At 36.6% G+C, this 22,458-nt stretch overlaps 1 protein-coding gene across 2 annotated transcripts in view; it reads right to left on the bottom strand.

Annotated features, from left to right (window-relative positions):
* Nucleotides 1–22,231, bottom strand: part of TOPAZ1 (testis and ovary specific TOPAZ 1) — a 90,554-nt gene extending 68,323 nt beyond the window's left edge. The window contains exons 1-6 of one of the 2 annotated variants that reach the window (XM_055109756.1): nucleotides 21,718–22,206; nucleotides 21,203–21,264; nucleotides 18,846–20,359; nucleotides 9,124–9,185; nucleotides 7,914–8,041; nucleotides 1,700–1,764 (exon numbers count right to left, since the gene is read on the bottom strand). In XM_055109756.1, coding sequence (XP_054965731.1) covers nucleotides 1,700–1,764; nucleotides 7,914–8,041; nucleotides 9,124–9,185; nucleotides 18,846–20,359; nucleotides 21,203–21,264; nucleotides 21,718–22,063 — 2,177 coding nt within the window. In that variant the 5' untranslated portion in view covers nucleotides 22,064–22,206. Of the gene's footprint in view, nucleotides 1–1,699; nucleotides 1,765–7,913; nucleotides 8,042–9,123; nucleotides 9,186–18,845; nucleotides 21,265–21,717 lie in introns of both variants that reach the window. The other variant, XM_003809306.6, reaches the window with a different exon arrangement.
* Between the last annotated feature and the right edge of the window lie 227 nt (nucleotides 22,232–22,458).

The following is a 22,458-nucleotide window of genomic DNA, read 5'->3' as shown; positions in this document are numbered from 1 at the left end:
AGAGGAAGGAATGGGGTGGTGTGGTTAAGATTAGAGCAAAATATTTTTGACTATGCTAAACAAAAGGTCTGAGGAGGAGTTAGGTTAGTGTTCTAATCAGAAAAGGTCATTAAATTATTCTACTGATAATGCAATTAAATGAATTATAAATTAGTCTTCAGGAAAAGTATACACAATAAGCCTATAAAGTGATTTGAGTGCTTTCTCTGGGGAAAAGGTATTAAAAATGTTATTGTTCCAGGGTGGCTGATTTAAACAGCTTTAATTGTATTCTAATATGTGAGATCCTACATAACCAATTTTACAAAAATTTAATTAGGACACTACTTATCTAGAAAAATAATTCAAGTAAGGGGAGAGAGAGAAGTACTTCAGAGCTGATTAGTAAATACAAATGCATTTACTTTTTAGGAGAGAGGTTTACACCAACATTCAGATACTATAATCTTCACCTTAAAAATAATTCTAATAAGTTTTTTCAGCTTGTGTTTTCTGCGCCAGAGGAGAGTAAAAATAGGAAGAAGAGGGACCCATATTTATAAAAGTTGAAATTTAGTATCATTGGTAGAATTTAAGATTTTCACACAAAATAAAGATATTCACTTCTCTCCCCAACTTGGGATGTCACTTACTATGTATTATCAGTATGTCCTCCACAAATAAAACAAAAGCGGCAACATAAACAAAGAAATAGAAATTATGAATTTTTATAGATGGAAGAGATGATCTAGTTTTTATTTTTGATCAGATGACTGAAGCCCATGGTGATGTAATGACTTAACCGATCAATGTCAACTGGTGATCGCTATGCTAGAGTCAAGTTGATAAACCTTTGCAGTCTGCAATTACACTATGTTAGTTTGTAAGCAAAATGATTTCAACAGAAAAAAAAGTTAATCTTATTGCTTTTTCTTTAGTATCTTCCTTTTTCTTTAGTATCTCCAAATGGTCATGAACCAAACTAAACCTTCTATGCCAATTTAATTCTTGCCCAGTCTTTCCCTTAACACAGTTCTCAAACTTGAGCATGCATCAAAATCAGCTGGTGGTCTTGTTAAAAACAGATTGATAGGCCCATCCCCAAAGTTTGATTCAGAGATCTGAGATGGGACTCAATAATTTCAATTTCTGACAAGTTCCTACATGATGATGCTTCTCCAAGGATCACACTTTGAAAATTACTGCCTTAACATTAAAAGCCTCAAATGTATCCATCACCTGTCCTGGGTGAGCCTTGCCTCACATGCAAAATGAGGGTGGTGGAGGATGGATCAGATGGTCTTTAAGGTGTCCTCCAATTCCAAATGTGGTGGTTTTATATGTTCCAGTGGGTGTGCTATAACTGTTAGTATGAATCGCTGCAACTATGTAAGATCCTTGCAAACTGCAATGTGAATCTGATTTCAGCCACTCATATCTTCATAAAAGTCAAACATACATCATTTTTTCTTTTTATCACTACTCCTTATCTTTCCTCAAAAAATATTTTAATGGCTCAAAAAACTTAGTGACAGCTTTAAGGTAATTTACAATACCCCTTATACCTGAGTACATCTGACACATTAATTAAATTATACCTATATATGGCTTATGGCATATAGCCCAAGCATATAAACAGCAGAGAATAAAAAACATACTCAAGATATAAATTAGATGAGTGACTATTTTAAGTTATGTAATTAAGAATTATGTTACAGACCTTTTGCAAACTTCATAAATATTTTCTTTTTCTTCTTTGGTAATCACTTTGTCTGTAAATCTATGCTGTGAAGAGATTATGGTTAAATAAGTACAAGTGAAGGTCTCTGTATTACATACTAAGCTATGAGGCTTACTGGATTTATTATAATGTATTAGATGTTAATTAAATAACTAGTTTATGGCCAATCCCTAAAAACAATTCTACTCTACATAATTTAAAATACTGAATACTGACTTTAAAATTTCCACTGCTGCTTAAGAGAAAAATTAATATAAGTCAAAATATTTGTCCAGGTTTTGATATCCCCTTTAATTACCCAAGTTGCTATTTCAAATTATTAGGTAAAACTAAAGTTGAGTTTCTTTTTATTCAGAAAAAAGCTTGAGCTTTGAGTTATTTTAAAGTGGTATTTATGAACATAAAATTTATATTTCATAAGAAATATTTAAATGTGTTTTAAATATAACTATACTTACATTTCACAAGTAGCTGTTTTGAAATCATGATTTTTCAGTCATAAGAAGGTTATACATGTTCAAATATTAAACTTTTGAAAAAACAGGCATCCACTAAAAGAATAAAATACCTAGGAATACAGCTAACCAGGGAAGTGAAAGATCTCTATAATGAGAATTACAAAACACTGCTTAAAGAAAGCACAGACGACATCAACTAATGGAAAAACATTCCATGATCATGGATAGGAGAGAGCAATATCATTAAAATGGCCATACTGCCCAGAGTAATTTATGGATTCAATGTTATTCCTATTAAACTACCAATGACATTGTTCACAGAACTAGAAAAAACTATTTTAAAATTCATATGAAACTCAAAAAGAGTGCGAATAGACAAGGCAATCCTAAGCAAAAAGAACAAAGCTGGAGGCATCATGTTACTGACTTCAAACTACGCTACAGGGCTATAGTAACCAAAACTGCATGATACTTGTACAAAAACAGATACACGGACCAATAGAACAGAATAGACAGCCCAGGAATAAGGCTGCACACCTACAACCATCTGATCTTCAACAAAGTTGACAAAAACAAGCAATGGGGAAAGGACCTCTATTCAATAAATGGTGCTGGGTAACTGGCTAGCCATATGCAGAAGACTGAAACTGGATCCTTCTCTTCCCATATGCAAAAATCAATTTGAGATGGTTAAAAACTTAAATGTAAAACCCATAACTATAAAAGCCTTGGAAGACAACCTAGAACTCTTAGAAAACTACAAAAATCAACTGAGAAACATAAAACATAACAAACCGAGGACCTACCATGTTCCTGGATGAGAATACTAGAGTTAAAGATGCTAATTCTCCCCAAATTAATTTATACATTAAAAAAACTACAATGTGAGTTTAAAGCACTCTTTAAAAAAATACAAGAGAGAGAACCACCAAAAAATATTTTACCATTTAATATTTTACTTACTATTTTTCAAAAAATTGACAGTATGCTATTGGTGGAAGGACTAGCAATCAATGAAACAAAAGAAAAGAAACATCTACACATAAAACTTTGAAAATATTAAATACGGCACTTGAAATTTAGGAGGAAATGATTCAATAAATGGTAGAACAACTGGCTAGTTAATTGGATGGAAAATAAGTGTGCTCCTAACTCACCATATGCCAAAATACCTTTTAGGTTCATTAAAGATTTCATTAAATTAAAAATAAATTCTAAAAGTAGCAAAAGAAAATAAAATAGCAAAACAAATCAAATATATAAATGAGTATATAATTTGGAGGGTTGGGAAAGCCTAAGCGTGACACCAAAGGCAGAAACCATGAAGTAAGATATCAATGGTTTGACTATAAATATTTTAAATATTTTCATATGTTAAGAGAATAAAGAGTACAAAATGCCATCTGCTAAAATAAGGAAAAGTTACATTGTTTCTATATTCCTTCCCCTAAGATAAATTTTAGTTTGATAAAAAATTTAAACATAGTAAGTAACACCAAAAAACCCTAAAAGAAAATATGGGAGAAAATTTTAAATGTTGAGATGGGGAAGGGTTTCTCTAAATGTGACTTGTAACTCCTATTATAAAAGAAAACTGACATATTTGATTAAATAAAAATAAAAGGCTTTTACAAGATGAAAAGCTCCTAAACGAAGTCAAAACAAATGAAATCCAGGAAAAGGTATAGCCACATATGACAAGAATAGATATGTTTATTTCATGAAAAGTTCCTACAAGTAAAAAAGATCAAATCCAGAAGAAAATGGGCAAATGGGCATGTATTAGTCCGTTTTCATGCTACTATAAAGAACTGCCCAAGACTGGGTAATTTATAAAGGAAAGAGGTTTAATTGACTCGCAGTTCAGCACGGCTGGGGAGGCCTCAGGAAACTTACACAAGGTGAAGGGGAAGCAAAGCACCTTCTTCACAAGGTGGCAGGAAGGAGAATGAATGCAGGAGGAACTACCAAACGCTAATAAAACCATCAGATTTCATGAGAACTCACTATCATAAAACAATATGGGGGAACTGCCCCAATGATTCAATTACCTCTACCTGGTCTCTCCCTTGACATGCAGGGATTGTGGGGATTATGTGGATTCAAGGTGAGATTTTGGGTGGGACCACGGCCAAACCATATCAGGACATAAACAGCAAGTTCATAGAAAACAATATAAATGGCTTCTAAAGATGTTTAACTAGACTCATAAGAGAAATGCATATTAAAACTAAAATAAAGTCATTTATAAAAATAAGCAGATGGACAAAAAATTAATAATGAATTAGTGTGTGGGGAGAAAATGGCATTCTTACACAATATTGTTGAAAGTATAAATCAAAGCAATCTCTATGAAGGACAATTTGACAACTCCACTTCTAGGAATTAATCCAAAAATGCTTGCACATATGCAAAATGCCTTATGCTCAAGGATGCATAATGCAGCAATATTTAAATAGCAAAAAAATGGAAACAAACCAAGTGTCCATCAATAGTGGGACTTGTTAGATTATATTCATATAGTAGGTAATTATACAACTATAAAAACAAGACATCATTACATACATTGAAAGGAAAAACATCTTAAGCAAGGTAAAGAACAGTACGCTACCATCTGATGAAATTCAAAAGAATTCACAATGGGTGTACTTTGAGAAATGGCAGAGAATCTCCTATTGGGGTAACTCTTCTGCAGATAACAACCATAAACCCTGGATAAAACATTTTTAAACTACCTGAAAAGCCTGGAGAGATATGAAAAGCAGGCAGAACCTAGAGGGAAGTCTACACTCAAAAAGATGGAATGCCACTGGGTAAATGTCTTGCTTTTATGGCTGTATACCCAAGGGCAGGCCCTAGTTGGAACCACTTGGGGAGGACAACAATTTGCCCTACTAACAAAGAACCAGAAGAACAGAGTTTGGGGTAAAATCAGAAACTGGAAAGTGAGGCTAGGAATCTGGGAGAAAGCCTAACAGATAAAGCCCCCAAATCTACTTATAACTTGGCCCAAATCTCTAGCTGATCTCTGAACTATATGTATGTAACGTGGATTCCAAAGAGCCCAGCTAAGACTCAAAGAACTGAACAAACATTTCAACTGACTCCAACCGCAGGGGAGTAATCTGGAGGATGAGTTCACCCAAGTCAAAACCTAACATGCGACTACTATATAGCTCAGCAGTTACAGCCCATTTATCCCAGAGAAATTAAAACACATAGATACACAAAAACCTGTACATGAACATTTATAGATAGCAGCTTTATCCTGTAAGAGTCCCAAACTGGAAACAATCTAGATATCCATCAATGAGCAAATAGCTAAACAAACTACGGTACACTCATACCATGGAGTATTACCAAACAGTAAAAATGAATGAACTACCGATATATGCAATGACTTGGTTGAATATCCACAGGATTATCCAGGTGGAAAAAAAAAAAAGAAACCAATCTGAAGAGGTTACATACTGTATGATTCCATTTATATAATACTCTTGAAATGACCGAATTATAGAAATGCAGAACAGATATGTGGTTGTCCAGGGTTAAGGAATGGGCGATGGAGGAAAGAGAGAAGAAAGTAGGTGTGCACTATCAAAGGGCAACATGAGGGATCCACGTGGTGACGGAAATGTTCTGTAATATCTTGATCGTATTAATGCCAATATTCTGGTTGTGATATTGTACTATGGTTTTGCAATATATTACAATTGGGAGAAACTAGGTAAAGGGTACATAGATATCTATGTATTATTTCTTATAACTGCATGTGAATCCACAATTTATCTCAACTAAAAGTGGGATGCTGCTGAAACAGTATTTATGGATACATTTATAGCACTAAATGCCTCTATTAGAAAATAATAATGGTTTCAAATCAATGACCTCGGCTGCAACTTTAGGAAGCTACAGAAAGAACAACAAATTAATCCAAACTAAGTAGAAGGAGGAAATAACCAAAGCAGAAATCAGTGAAACTGAAAACAAAAAAGCAACATAGGAAAAAAAATCAGTAAAACTAAAGCTGTTTTTTTTTAGAATTATCAATTAATAATCCTCTAGCCAACCTCTTATGAATCTTCATTTTAAAATGCCAAAACTATAGAAATTATTGGGGGAGGGAGACAGGTATGACTGTTAAGAGGTAGCATAAGGGATATCTTTGTGGTGATGGAATAGCTCTTTGACTGCAGTGGTGGTCACAAAAATCTGCATATTTGATAAAATACACTGAACTACACAAACTTATTTTATCAATATCAAATTCCTGCTTCTTATACTTTAAGATGTAATTATAGGGGAAAACTAGGTAAAGGCAACATGGGTCTTCTCTGTACTACCTTTGTAACTTCCTGTGAATCCTATTTCAAAATAAGAAGTTAAAAAAAGTACACTAGTACTTTATCAGGAGTCCAACAGTAGAATCATCAAGTAATTACTACCATGGTAAACCTAAAAATTGACAAGTGATACACAGGAGAAAAGAAAAGGCCTCTGGAAAAGAATCATTCATTCACACACACACACACACACACACACACACACACACACACACACACTATATACATATATATATAAAATAGATACACACATTTTATATATATATAAATATATAAAATAGATACACACATACACACACACACACACACACACACACACCCTACGTTTTCTTTTTTGAGACAGGTCTTGCTTTGTTGCCCAGGCTGGAGTGCAGTGGCCCGAACATGGCTCACTGCAGACTTGACCTCCCAGGCTCAAGTTATCCTCCCACCTCCACCCCGCCAGGTAGCTGGGACTACAGGTGGATGCCAGCACGCCTTGCTAATTAAAAAAAAATTTTTTTTTGTAGAGACAAGGTCTCACTATGTTGCTCAAGCTGGTCTCAAATTCCTGGCCTCAAGTAGTCCTCCCACCTCAGCCTCCCAAAGTCCTGAGATAACAGGCCTGAGTCACTGCACCCGGCATATTGATCTTTTATTTCCCACTATACATGTATGTACTTGTACATACATACATACTTGTACATACATACACATATAGTGGAAGTAAAAGATCAATAAGGAAGCATTTCTAAAAATTCACAGCCAGCCATATATAAAAGCAGAAAAGAAGGCCAGGCATATGTCCCGTAAGTCAATCTACTTAGCCTCTAATGTTCCTAAAATGTAAGGTAAGAGAGAGACGAAAACAAGTTTGTTAATTCCCAAATTTGGGGGCCAGATATCTTAAGAGCAAATATTACTGACTAATTTTGTAAAGGGTTAGTACTTTGAAGCCTACCATGGTATTAGAAGGATAAATATATAATCCCCCTTCCCTCAAACAAAACAAAGAAATCATCCCATACTAGGAAGCATGGCCCTCAGGTACTATGCTACCTGAAAATTAAGGAAGATCAAACGATTTTCAGTACTTAGTGTTTTCTGAGGCAGAAAAATATGTAATATTTTATTTAGAAAGACTTTCATAGGTTTGTGACAAACTTCAGATACTAAAAAGCTAACTACAGTATGTAATTAAACAGTACATCCCATTTTCCCAGGCAAGGAAGATCTTTTTTATACTATGCTTACACCAAGTATCAAGGGATACATCCCATGGCTAGAGTGACATGATTCTTTTATTCAATAAAGGGAGTTACACTTGCCACCCGATAGCACTGTTAAGATGGATTTATGCATTACCACTATTTAAGACCAAGAAATAAAAAAACACAAAAGATCCCCTAGTACCTTTTCATCCAAGTCTGAACTTTTTATTTGTTCACTGAAGTCTCCCAGTGTTTCATTTTCACAGGTATCATTAGCAACTTCTCCTAAGGAAGTGTTTACATCTTTGGGATCATGTTTTATTTCACTTTCTGAAAAGAAATAATATTCAACTATAGAAACTTTAAAGACAAAATAACTGAGTTATTCAAAGGCTGTTCTAAAAAATGACTCAGAATTCAGAGGCTCTTTTAAGGTCTAATGTGACAAATATGAAGCAGAGTTTTCAGCGAATTATACAATAATTCCTCTCTATCAAAATAACTCCATTATATTATATAAAAAGAAACAGATATTTAAGAATTTTTCTTGATCATCTCAAGAATTTTAAATTTTAAATGCACTTGTTTTAAATATACTTATAAAATATACTTATAAAATAAAATGTATTTTAAATATACTTATAAAACTTGAAAGTCAAAGTAAAATTAACTTTCATACTAAGTTATGCCCTGTGAAATAAAGATTCAGGTATTTAAACTTTTGACTAGCTGTTAACCATATATATATATATATATATATATTTTTTTTTTTTTTTTTTTTTTTTTTTTTGAGACGGAGTCTCACACTGTTGCCCAGGCTGGAGTGCAGTGGCGTGATCTTGGCTCACTGCAAGCTCCGCCTCCCGGGTTCACACCATTCTCCTGCCTCAGCCTCCCAAGTAGCTGGGACTACAGGTGCCTGCCACCACGCCTGGCTAATTTTTTGTACTTTTAGTAGAGATGGGGTTTCACCATGTTGGCCAGGATGGTCTCGATCTCCTGACCTCGTGATCCACCCGCCGCGGACTCCCAAAGTGCTGGGATTACAGGCATGAGCCACCGCCCCTAGCCAACTATAAAATTTTTTTAAGCAACTGAGATTTAAAATGTGATAAAGCTTAAATACATATTTCATTTTCAAAATAAGATGACAAAAACTGCTGAGGTCAATTACCTATCTTTTGTAGATAAAGCCTAACAAAGTTATTTATTAAATAATCAAACAGAAAATATCTCAATCTGATCTTCCAACCAGTCAATTAAAACAGGAAAATCGACAAACTATAAAACATACGGTCAACAGACCCTAAAATGAAAAGCTTCTTGTTCTAGTGAATTCATCTTGACTAGGCCTGAATGGAGATATAAAGAGATGCTTCGATATTGCATATTCTGAAAATGTCAACTTTTACCTGCTGAGTTGGAAGCACAGATGTCTGGCTTTATCCATCCACAGTCCAGTACAGGAAGTTCTCTATTATAAAGCAAACAGAGCTTAAACATTATAATAGATTCTAAGCAGAACTATCCGCTTCTCTAAACATTAATAATAGTCACTTTAGCTGCTGGTGAACATCAGCTCAAGTCCTCCAGGGCAGAGTACTTACTATAATGAGACACAGAACCCAGTGCACCTGAGTGGATTTTTTGTTTGGCTCTTTAATCACATATGCCTCAACTGTTAGGGGGTGCTGCCACTCAAACTTTGTTACTGAGAGCTTGACAAGATATACAAAGCATGTAAAATTCAAAAAAGTATTACACCAATACGAGATAGTGTTTAACTTCTACTCTTTTTTTTTGAGACGGAGTTTCGCTCTTGTTGCCCAGGCTGGAGTGCAATGGCGTGATCTTGGCTCACTGCAACCTCTGCCTCATGAGTTCAAGTGATTCTACTGCCTCAGCCTCCTGAGTAGCTGGGATTACAGGCATGCACCACGACGCCCAGCTAATTTTGTATTTTTAGTAGAGACGGGGTTTTGCCATGTTGGTCAGGCTGGTCTCAAACTCCTGACCTCAGGTGATCCATTGGCCTTGGACTCCCCAAGTGCCGGGATTACAGGCGTGAGTCACTGTGCCTGGCCAACTTCTACTGTTAAGCATGTATATGTATGTCATACGGTCAATGTCAAAGGAAGACAGCTTGAAAGCAGCTCAATTTTTTTGGTAGTCCCTAAAGACAACTTACAGTCTAAAGATTAAGAATATGTAGAACAGAGTTAGACCAGTCTGGGTTCAAACACTGTTCTGCTACTTGCTGTGTAAACTGTGGCAAAACTACTTAACTTCTTTAAGTTTAACCATATCTGTAAAATGAGAATACCACCTAACCACAAGGTATTGTGAGGATTAAATGAGATAAGATGTCCTTAAAGCCAACAGCATAGGCCCAACAGATGAAAACTACATTTATAGGAGCCACTCAAATACAAATGGCCAAACACTATTCCATTTTTAATCACTTAGACAAAAATTTAAAACATATCAAAGTACACAGAATAAAATAAACACTCATAATCCCACCATTTGTTCATTTAACAAGTGGATAAGCATATCCTTCAGCACTGCGACTGCTCCTGGTTCAGAATTACTTCCTAGCCAAGAAAGATGAAAACTAAACAAAACATTTTGTATTTACCGTTCTTTGAAGTTTAGAAAACTAAGTATTTTTTCCCAACATAAACCCGAGAAACAATGAGAAGTATAGTTTAAAGGATGGGGAAATAATACAAACAGAAAACATACACAAATGCACATCTTTCTCTAACCTGGACCTTTCTAGATTCATATCTAGCTATCTACTAGAATATTTCCATCTCAGTATCTCAAAGGCCTCTTCAACTCAAAATGTCTAAATTTCACCTCCCCAATACAGCTTTTTTGCATGGGAGATGGATGGTAATGTTCTTCTCTAAGAGAGAAACCAGGTATCAACCTTAACACCTCCCTCTGCCTCACCCCCATCTGATGAACCAATATTCACTTCTTAAACCTCCCTCAAATTCACTCCCACTTCTGTGTAAAGTCACCACGTTCTTTCGGCTTATTACAATAGCTCCCTGCCAGTTTATCCTCCACACCAGAGCTATAATGATTTTTTAAAGTAAATGTGATCAAATTATCTCTCTTATTTAAAAGTCTTTCCATGAATTCCTATATGCTTAGCATAAACTTCACACTCACCATAAATTCTAGTTTGCCTAGGAAGGTCTGCTTACGCCTGTTGTCCTGGCATATTATTAACAGCTCCTCATGTCCTTTTCAAAAGCTTTGCAATCCAGAAGGTAAATTCTATGGTCATTTTACTCTCACAGCCCTTCATGACAGCTTTTGCACATTCTGTAGCTTCGTTTCTTGCCATTTGAACACCAAGCCATGAGACTTTATTTTGGTGTCTCAATTTTCCTCAACAATTAGCTAATTCCTACTTATCCTTTAGTGATCATTTTAAATGCCACTTTCACCAGGAGGCGTTTAACATCTTGCACTTCTCCTATCATTTTATGGTACATGCTTATTTGCCTCCCTAAAAGCACTGTGAGGACAAGGCTTATATATGTCTAGTTGTTCTCCACACATGCAGCACCTAACATATTCCAAGCTAAGGAGACCCAAATGAAGACGCCTCCCTCCTTTCTAGCAATTCCAGTACAAGGTGGGGCTCACATACAAGCAGACATAATATACTGAGATATGTGCCAAGAGAACTACTGGAACAAATCCCTGGAATAATATCTCAGATGTGATTGAAGGATAACTGAATGCAAAGAAAGGGACTTTCAGATAAACATATGCAAAAGGCCTAAAGTACATGGTGCATTGTAGAAACAGTGAGCTGCTTGCTATGTTTATCTTTCATTATTAGCCTTTCACCCCACTTTCCTCCCTCCAATACCATAGTTGCCAAACAGGAAATGGATACAGATCCACTAAAGAGCCTTAAAAAGCCATGCCAAGCAATTTAGACTACCCCCACGTGGATGAAAGCCAGTGAAACACTCTCAACGGTTACTGGCAGATCAATTTCTATTTCGAATATCACTATGACAAAAGATATATTAAGAGAGTTTAGGAAGATTAACCAGGAGCTCATTACAACAATTTAGGAGAAAAATAAGAACACAGAATTTAGAGGAAGGAACAGCCATGAGAGATATTGAGGTAATAACATGAACAGAACTAAGTGACTCAATAGAGAACTGAGGGATGCTTCTGTGGCCTCTAATTATCCCGAAAGTTCCATTCATAAATAGGTACAACAAGTATATTAGCTTAATTTCCAAGTATTAAGATAGTATTTATAATACTGCTAGTATAATTTATATAGGTATGGGAAACTTTTTACTATGAAAATAGTAACTTACAAGGAAGGTAAAATTACACATGCAAACTCTTGTAAGAAACAGTTTATTTTTGTTTGGAATTTGAGAGACAAAAAGTTAAATTCACCTGGGTGAAAAAAAATCATAAAGTGAGAAAAATTGTAACTTATACAAATATTTTACAGTTTTGCATTGGTGGAGTGTAGTCACAGTTCTGAATTGGTGAAATAGAAAAGGGAAAAATGAAGGGAAGAACAACGAAAGGAGATAAAAGAGATTTGGATGAGGCTACAGAAACACAGATAAGCAAAGAGAAGATCTGAGTAAAAAGGAGAGGAGAGAGTAAGACAGGTTTAAGCCAAATCTGAAGAGCCATACAGATTACCTCAAGCTTATTCTCTACCAGAGCACTTTTCATGTGGATAATGAAATCTATTTAGTGGGTCCCAACCAAGAAATTTTTAAATGAAATTGAATATGAAATATGAGACTATATCTGTTGTAGTAAGGAAAATAATTGTTTTCGTAAACCTATAATTTCCTATCTTTATAAATATGTACCAGATTGTAATATAAAACAGATCTTTATTGTGGGTAATTGGCAAAATAGCTGGAAGATGATTGCTTTAGAATAATTACTATCAGAAAATGTTTGAAAACTATTGCCCAAGGAAAAAGTTTAGGGCTTAGCATAGTGGCTCACACCTATAATCCCCACAATTTGGGAGGCTGATGTGGGAGGATTGCTTGAGTCCAGGAATTCAAGACCAGGTTGGGCAACACAGTGAGATTCAGTCTCTACAAAAAGAGAAAAACATTAGCCAGGTGTGGTGGCATGCACCTGTAGCCCCAGCTACTTGGAAGGCTGAGGTGTGAGCATCGTTTGAGCCTGGTAGGTAGAGGCTGCAGTGAGCCATGATGGCATCACTGCACTCCAGCCTGGGCAACAAAGCAAGACCCTTTCTCTCTCAAAGAAAAAAAAAAGAGAAAAAAATTCAGACTGTCACTGCCTCCTTTTGAGATGCTAATTGTGGTCAGTATTCATTTATTTACAAATACCCATATTCTGTTTCTGGATAGGACTGCTACAAATTTACTGGGGCAATTATTATGCAAGTAGTAGTGGCCCTAGGCAGAGAAATATTATGGTATCCAATTCATCAAGGCAGGGGTTCCCTAGCCTGATGCCACACTATACTGTTAGGTCTCCTGATATTACAAATGTTCAATCATGTACAATACTGTTTATTCTAGCAAAGACAAAGACTAGTTTACGTGGCCTGAAAGAGAAAAGAAAAAAAATCAGAATAATGTTTCTTCATAGTCCCCACTTGCTACTTTAAAGAGGAAGCAGAGATGAGAAGAAAGGGACCTAAAGTGAAATAATGTTCTGCGGTAGTTTGCAGAGTAATTGAATTAAATATATAGGAAGAACCAAAATGCCGCTCTTCCAGTGTGCTGTTTTGCAGAGCAGGGACAGACTTTGGAGCAGGTTGCCTTGAGTTCAGATGTCAGCTCTGATACTTGCAAGCTGGGTCCTTTAGAAAGTTAATCATTTTGATTTAAGTATAAAAATAGAGTTTCAACCTCAGAATTTTTTCACTAAATAAAATAAGTAATGTATCTAGCACAGGGTAGACATTAAATATCAGTTCTTATGATTAAAATTTAATAAAAATTTAATAATTTTTATACAAATTTAATAAAAATTTGCAGTAAAGTTAGAGCACATTAGATTCTCAGCGGAATGGGACAATAAAGAAAAGTAAGTTTCTTAAAAGACAATGAATCTCAATATATAAGGGAGAGAAAAAATGATCTTTATTTTTGGTGGAAACCTGTTTTTTTTTTTTGTCATTTCATGGTAAAATTGGTAATAAGACTACTCTACTCTAGAAGTCCTCTCTTGGGGAACAAACTGGGATTAAGTCAGACTCTGAGAAAGTAAGTTACTTGAGACAGGATATAATTTGCCCAGCATAGATCCAGTCTATGCATGGGTCTAATGAGACTCAAATGCCTGGGCAAAAGTGGTAGGCTTTTATTTTCTGTGGATTGATATCAGATATTTATCCCTCGGAAGTTATTATTTACTGGCTCCAGAATCTACAATGGCTGCCTGTGGATTTGAGACCAAGTTGTGAAGGTGGTAAATAACTGATCCCCACTGATCACCAACATCAATTCCATACTGAATTCAAATTTTTGTGCCTAACTTTCCAACCTCCTTAATCTAGCATCACCCTACTTATAAAATCTTATTTCCCACTATTGTTCAATGTCTACTTGCTTAAGAAAGAAAGGATTCACTGTCTCAATTTACATGTAATCTAATTCAAGTGCTTCAGAAATGGCCTGCGATATTCTCAAACAGGAATTAAAACCTTAATTCTCTTTCCCATCTCAATATATGAGGGACTGGACTTGCAAATGAAGGTAAATATTTCTTACCCTTAAGAAATCCAACAGTTTAGCAAGTGAGAGATTAAATTATTCCACCAAGAAATCAATGCCACTACTGAGGTAGCATAAGGTGCTATGGGAATGCATAAGGGATTCTACCTCTGCCTGATGGAGTCATGAAAACCTTTAACCTTCTGTACACAATCATGTTTATATGTACTTTTACCTTTCTGCCCACATATTCCTCATTATTTCTCCTTCCCGACCAAACTTCTTTCCTTCTTCTTTGTTAATCTAAAATCCAAACTTCAAGGATCAATACAAATTTTTGCTTTTCCAAGATTTCTTTCATTCTTCTCTTTTCTAAACTCCTACTACTCTTAGTACTTCAGTTTATATACTTTTGTTTAAAACACATTAGTCCCCCACTCCTCCCCCTTCCCCCCAACTATATAGTAATTCCCCTGAATTTTTGGCAGACTCTTAAAATCTCAACAATCCACTGTATGGTATCATTCAACTGATATTTTAGCATATAATAATCCTATGTTCTAGTACAGATTAACTGTCCAGCACTGACTATTATGGACATCCTCAGATCATTTCCAATGATACAGGCTATTTCAAACGTTTTACCAATTTCAGCCATTACACATTTCCAAGCACATCAGTTCAAGTTTTAGTGAATGAGCTCTAGTATGCTTCTAATGTTTTAGATTTTAATATGGACTTTCCCCACTGTGGAGACTAAAAACAAATAAGCATTCTATCATGACTTAGACACCTTCCAAATTCTCCCCAATCTGGTCTGAGAATACTTTCCCCAGTGATTAAGTCAGCTCAAGTTTGTCTACTTGTTTTACCAAAAGGGGCAGTCCAGAGTTTCTGACAATATATGGGCCTCACCCTTTCATCTTCTACTTTTATTCCTGTAAAATAAAAACTCATTCCAGCAGGCTTCAGCCTCTCAGTGTCTTAGAAGGGAGAAAATGGAGCATAAGAACTAGTAACTGACTGGTAAAAGGGACATAGCTGAAATTTCAAATTATATTTTAAGCTTCATTTAGTTCTAGAACCATTAACAAGTTTCTGTGCAACTACTGATAGATTCTCTGATTATCAGGTCTTCATTTTTCCCTGTTAAGGTTTATCCTAGCACTGTGGATGACTACAAAACTAGTATTTCCAGTGCAGAACAAATATAAAAATATTAAAATAATACTAAGAAAATGTTTAAGTTTGTTTAAAAACAGAAACTTTAGAAGTAGATAAAAGGCAAAGAAGAGCCAATAAAAGTACAACTGGTGCTTCTGAAGTAAAGAAAAATGAAGTTCAAAGATAGTAACAAAAAAGCTATCTGAAATAAACACTTGATACTGCACACCAAAATGGCTAACGTTGTCTCAGGAAAAAGTGATATATAATTACCATTCCCAAGGTGGAAAACAAGAAGAAAAAATAAAGGCAGCTTAAAGTGGAGCAGTGGGAGTATTAGTTTGGCCTCAAAGTTTTTTACTACAACACATAATGTCAGAAAGCAGGAGAGCAATGTCTATATAATTGTGAGGGGGAAATATGTAAACTAAGAATTTTACACACAGACAACCTGCTCTTAGACAAATAATTCTCATGCACCCAAGATTTTAGGGAACACAGTAATCGTGAACTCTTTAAAAATTTCTTTGCTCTGAAATCTAGCCAACTAAGCGATGAATCAAAATAGTCAAGATTAGGCCAGGCACGGTGGCTCATGCCTGTAATCCCAGCACTTTGGGAGGCCAAGGCAGGCAGATCACTTGACGTCAGGAGTTGGAGACCAGCCTGGCCAACATGGTGAAACCCCGTCTACTAAAAGTACAAAAAAAAATTAGCCAGGAGTGGTGGCATGTGCCTGTAATCCCTGCTACTCAGAAGGCCAAGGCAGGAGAATTGCTTGAACCTGGGAGGCATAGGTTGCAGTGAGCCGAGATCCGCCACTGCACTCCAGCCTGGGCGACAGAGCAAGACTCCCTCTCAAAAAAATAACAAAAATAGTCAAGATTAGAGGAAAGTAAATAGGACTGGTGGTAGGGACTGAACCAATTTAAATAGAGTACTAATAATGAGAAACATTGGAGTTCAGGTTATTGAAGGAATGTACATGGCACAAGGCTTAGTAATATAAAATAAACTTTAAACAAAAATGTGGGGTAGGCAATATTAGGAGAAAAAGTGTGTAGAAATATGTTCATCTTTCATATTAAGAAAGCAAACACTGCTGTCTAAAGTTGGAAAACAATTTTTATAAGTGAAGCTAAAACTCAAACTTTTAGACAAGTTTCCTTATTAACTTGAGAGAGAACTTCAAGAAACTAATTTCTTGTGGTAAAGAAATACATTAATTCAGCAATCCATTTCATTCCACTTTGATTTCTCTGCCTCTTCTGGTTAAGTGTAAATGAAATTTTCTTTAGCATTTTTACTAAAAAATGGCATGATCCAATTTTTCTAATTATTATATCCACTTATATGTATAGATAAATGTCTGAAATGATGCATACAAATAGCAATTAATTTGTTATTTGGGTGGTGGAATTTCCCCCCAACACCGCTTTTTACTTTAATGAACATGTATCATGTTTTAAAATCAGCCATTATTCTTTAAAAAAAGAATAAAGAACAAAGGTCCTACACTTTAATTCACAACATTTATCTCTTTCTAAATTTGGCTTAGCTCACTGTCAACATCTTGTCACTCAACAGAGAAGTTTGCTCTTGAATGCAGAATTTACTCTGATTTTCCTTTGTATTCCTCCAAGGAAGTATGGTATAACAGTTAAAAATGCCCAAACCTTTTCTATTCATTATTTAATTTAATCCTCACAACCCTGAGGCAAGTACTTTCCCTTTTTACAGAAAGATGAAATAATTTGCCTAAAAGGTCACATAGTTGTTAGGTAGTAACAAGAAGATTCAAAAACCAAGGTCAGACTACAAAGACAATCACTAGGTTTAGAGTAAGACAGGGCTAGGTTCAAATCCAGATTCTGTTACTAGGAGTGTGATCTTGGGCAAGTGACAAATTTGTCTTCATTTTTTTCCATCTTCAAAACAGGCAGATTACCAGGCTACCTCATTACATGGTTAAAAAAATCAATAAAACTCTTGGTTCTCCATTTGGCACATAGACAGCATTATATTTGGTGATAAGTTTCAAGTTCTTATAACAATAAGACCATCAAGAAGAGTATGATACCACAAAGGTAACTGCAAATAAATGGCAGAGAAACTTAAGTCATGTACCACTGAATCTTAATGAAAAGTGTTTTCATTTTTCTTTGAGTCTATTCACAAAATATTATGATATTCAGGTATTATATAAATAACGGCTTCAGGAATTATAAAATTAAGTAAAATATGACATAATATTAAATCAATTTGGGGCCAAACAGAATAGATTAAGTTCCTGAGCATGAAGGTTACTACTTGGCCCCATTTAAAGTTGCATCGGGCAAACTAGTCCTATTTGAGGGAAAAAATCATCATTTAAAACCATTGCCTTAAAAGTAAAACCACGAATAAATTTTATGCTGTTTATCTCTGAAAATTAGTTTAACTTTTGACTCTACTTTCAAGCCCTAATTACTTCAAATAAAAATTTCCAAGGCGTCTCTGTCCCCTGAAAAATGAACTTTTTATCGAACAAGGAGGCTACAGAAAATGGATTAAAATAGATAGCACTGATCTTAATAAGTAACCTGGCTGAAGTAAAAGTTTATCTGCGTATTTATAATAATTAAAGAACATTTGAAAATAAACTTAACTTTTGAAAGAAGCAATCTCCATCACTTAAAAAGCCACTCTATGGGCTGGGTGCAGTGGCTCACGCCTGTAATCCCAGCACTTTGGGAGGCTGAGGCGGGTGGATCATGAGGTCAGGAGATCAAGACCATCCTGGCTAACACAGTGAAACCCCGTGTCTACTAAAAATACAAAAAAAAATTAGCCAGGCGTGGTGGTGGGTGCCTGTAGTCCCAGCTACTTGGGAGGCTGAGGCAGGAGAATGGCGTGAACCTGGGAGGCAGAGCTTGCAGTGAGCCGAGATTGCGCCACTGCACTCCAGCCTGGGTGACAGAGCGAGACTCCGTAAAAAAAAAAAAAAAAAAAAAAAGCCACTCTATGAACCATAAATTCTGAACAGCTAATCTTTTCTATCTTCCAAGATACATATAATTCATTATTTTGACTCTAAGTTTTAGCATAATGACATTTCCAGGTATCAGCAGTAATAATGGTATATAACATTTAATAAATAACTGGCTTAAAAAATAATGGAGCTTCAATATCACCGAATACATTAGTGAAACTTAAGAGACTGCTTTTCTAACCCCCAACAATCTGCACTAAAAGGCATACTTGAACATGCATACCTTAAGTCATCACTTGGTTCTTTTTTTACTGGAGTTTCCATGTACTTGGAGTCTGTTGATTGGTGCTCTCCAGCAACATTGGGCTCCTGGCTTATCTTTGGGACCTCAGAAGTAAATGAGAGCTCCCCTTCATTGGAGACTCCAAAGAGGTCTGGGTCATCTTGAATTACATCAATTAAGAGGACGTCATCTTCATATGCTTTAAGAATATCTGGAAACCCTACCTCTGAAAAATTCTTAGTTATTTTTCTACCCCTAACTTCACTGGACACTGGTCGGAATGTTTCTTGTTCATTACAGCAGAAGGAAGGACTTTTCTCTACATACCCAGGATCACAAGAGAAAGCATTATTTTCAACTGTGAGAGAAGCAACTTCTTTATTAGAAACAATATTGCCTGGTTCAGAGACGTGATTAGATGGTTTGCTATTGTTACCTTGCTTTGTAAAGCTTGGAGAAATACTATAGGATTTCTTATTGTAGAATGAGTCAGAACTAGCTTGCACTGGAGTTACACTATTTCGTATGCTCAAAGTTTGAGGTCCTAACATCGTCATGGAGACATTTTCCTTACTCCTGTTCTGTCTTACGTCTGCTCCAGATAAATTGTCCAGAAGTTCCAGAGGACTGTAAGCTTCTCTCTCTGATGACTTGGCATTTACTTCTTTTCTTTTTTCTGATTTATTCTTAAGTAAAGGAATTTTAAAATTAGTCAGCCGTCCTGTGTTCAATATTTTAACCAAGTCTGGAACTATAAATGTTTGTTGAGCAATGCATGCTTTTCGATGAATAGTTTTGCCTGCAGAGTTATTTGCTTCCTGACCATCTTTGGAAGTCGCTGTCAAATTAAGTTTCGTTAAATTTCCTCTAGCTTTTTTTTTATTTCCCGTTAAGCTTTGAGTCTCACTGGTTAATTGAGTATCTTCAGTAGTGTTAGAAATTACCTCTGACCCACTTCTGCTCAGTTCCTCTGATTTTATCTTTTTATCATCCTTGATTATAGGTTCCTTTATAACCATTAAAGCAGGTTCTACTGCAGAAACTGAAGACAAACAATTAGAATTAGAATCTAATTTTTCTTTACTTGAAGATTCAGTGTTTGTTTCTGTTAAGGAACTTTGTAATAATAATTTGGAGTCAGTTAAGTGGGTCTGGTTTGTTTGGTGTTTAGGGACATCAACTTGCCTACAACTTTCCTGAGACCCAGGAAGAAAGTAACTTGATTCTGGCAAGGAAGCCTTTTTCCAACACCAGGCAGATATTCTAGCACATGAATAATAGGGCCAAGTTCTTTTACCAGTCATAGGTATTGTTCTCTGACAGCTTAACTTCAATTCTTCAGATGCACTTCTTAAGTCTTCTCGTGAAGATCTCCTTTCAATATGGTACTCATTAGGTGATTTCCCTATGAAGCTTTTCATCGATTTAAAATCCTCTTTCGATGCCATGCTTTCATATCCTAACAGCTCTGAAGCATTCTCTGTTTCTTCTTTCAAAAGTGGTTCAATGGTTTTCTGAAACACAGCATTTACATGATGTTCAGAACTTGTTTCTTTTTCTACTGTTTCTGGGACACTTAATAAATGATCCATCAAAGAGACTGTATTATGGCTTACTTTTCTCAAAACATTTAAAGGACTTTTAGTCTCTGCTTCTTTACCATCAGCAATCATTTGATTTTCTTGCAACATCAACTCAGACTTGTTATACTCACTAGAGAAGTTCATCTCAGTAACTGTTTCATCTGCTTTTTCAGACAACTTCATCCTTTTCCTGGGTTTTCGCCCAACACTGCTCTCCTCTATTGAATATTTATTTTTTTCATGTTGAAGGCAGGAAAGCAAGCCATTGGTTTTACTTTGGTATAAATCACTCTCTTCTGGTAGTAACTTATTTACTCCCATTACATTTTCTTCTGTTTGTAAGAGCTGAGGAATACTATTTGTGTCACTCTTCTCTGCAAGACTCCTAAGGTTTTCTTTCTTTGAGAAATTTTCTGCTACATGCATACATCCACCATCAGGTTTATATGGCAGGTTGTTTTCATCATTACAACCCTTGGAATGGGGGAAACAATTGCAATCACATAATTTTAAAAAGGAATTATTTTCTACTTCAGGTGACAAGATGTTACAAGAATATTTTGGAGTATTCTTGTACAGTTCATCTTGGAATTCAACCTTAATATTTTGTGTAGCCTCATTTTCGGTTATTTTGAGAGGTGGGTTTTCTAAGCTTTTAAGTTTTTTATTTCGAATTCTTCTTTTAATACCTTCTATTATACTTTCCTTACCCAAAGACTGCAAGCATTCCACTGTTTGGAAAGATTCCGAACTGGTTAATGATTCCTTTCTTACCAAGTCAAGCCCTGGCTGTGGATCATCACTTGAGGCTTCAGTAACTTTTCTTTTTTCCTTGGCTGATCAAAACAACAAAATATATCAGAAAAGATTTTATATTGAGGAGGAAAATGCAATTATCATTGAAATTAAAAATTGTGAGGCTATCATTTTTATTTCCCTGAACAGCTGTATGTAAATACACATTTGTTTTTAAATGAAAGCCTTAATTTCTGTTAAGGAATTACATATAAACCTGTATAAATTCTAAAGCAACTGAATAACCCTTATAACATTGTCATCTCATACTAGCCAAAATGGACCACAAGTAGGAATTCCTCCTATCATAATTCTGACCAAGGACTCCTAACAGGGAACACCCCTTTTAAGGAAATCCATTTTTCCCATCTCCTGGTCAACTATGTGCATCAGAAATAACCATGCAGGTTCAAGTTAAAGACTAGTGGTAAAACAAAGATGGAGCATGCTGAGGTACAAGGGCTAAAGGTAAGTGATCGTGGATGCTTTCTTACTGTGTCTTTCCGTTTGCAAGGGGAGTTCAGCCTCCTTTGCTGCTTCTAGGCCTCGCGGGTCTGACGAGACTGACTGGCTCACCTGGCCCCTGCGCCCCTCCACCCGACGCCTTGCGGCCTTTCCAGCCCCTGATGCTGCAACCGACTTATCACTTTCCACCTCGCCTCTCCCAGGGGTGGCCCGGGCCACCATTCTCCTCTTTTGCTTATTTTCCCGGCGCCCCCCGGCCTCAGGGCCACAGCCTCCCGCCGCGCCTGTCCCTGGCGCCTGCCGCTTCTGCAGGTTTCGCACATTGCCTTCAGGCCCTGAGGCCGTCGTGGGGCCCAGGGGTGGAGGTCGTCGCATGTGCCCCGGGGCCGGCCCGCCGGGGCCCCTCTGCACCAGCTCGCAGGAACCCACCGCGGTGCAAACGCTGCTCCCGCCTGGAGGTACCTACTGCCCTCTGACCCACCCCACACCGCCAGTCACCACAGCCCGGGGCCGGAAGCGGAAGTGGGGCGCGTAAGCGGAAGTGGGGCCTCGTGTCTGGGGTCCCGACTGGTGCTTCGGGATCCAACGGGCAGGAGAGCCGCGAGTTCCGTGCCAGCGTCTTTTTGGAGGGCCTCTCGCGGAGCTCCGAGGGAGGCAGTGGCTGCGCCCGATTGCATTGCGAGGGACTGTAGTGGGGCTCATCACATAACAGGCCTCCGTTGGCCCTTCCACTAGGCTGAGCTTCCTGGAACCGTTCAGGGCTCATTCTC

Source organism: Pan paniscus, chromosome 2 (assembly GCF_029289425.2).
Source record: "Pan paniscus chromosome 2, NHGRI_mPanPan1-v2.0_pri, whole genome shotgun sequence".
In the NCBI taxonomy this organism is placed as follows: Eukaryota; Metazoa; Chordata; class Mammalia; order Primates; family Hominidae; genus Pan; species Pan paniscus.
The sequence above is the reverse complement of the archived record's forward strand: the minus strand, read 5'-3'. Positions and strand labels throughout refer to the sequence as shown.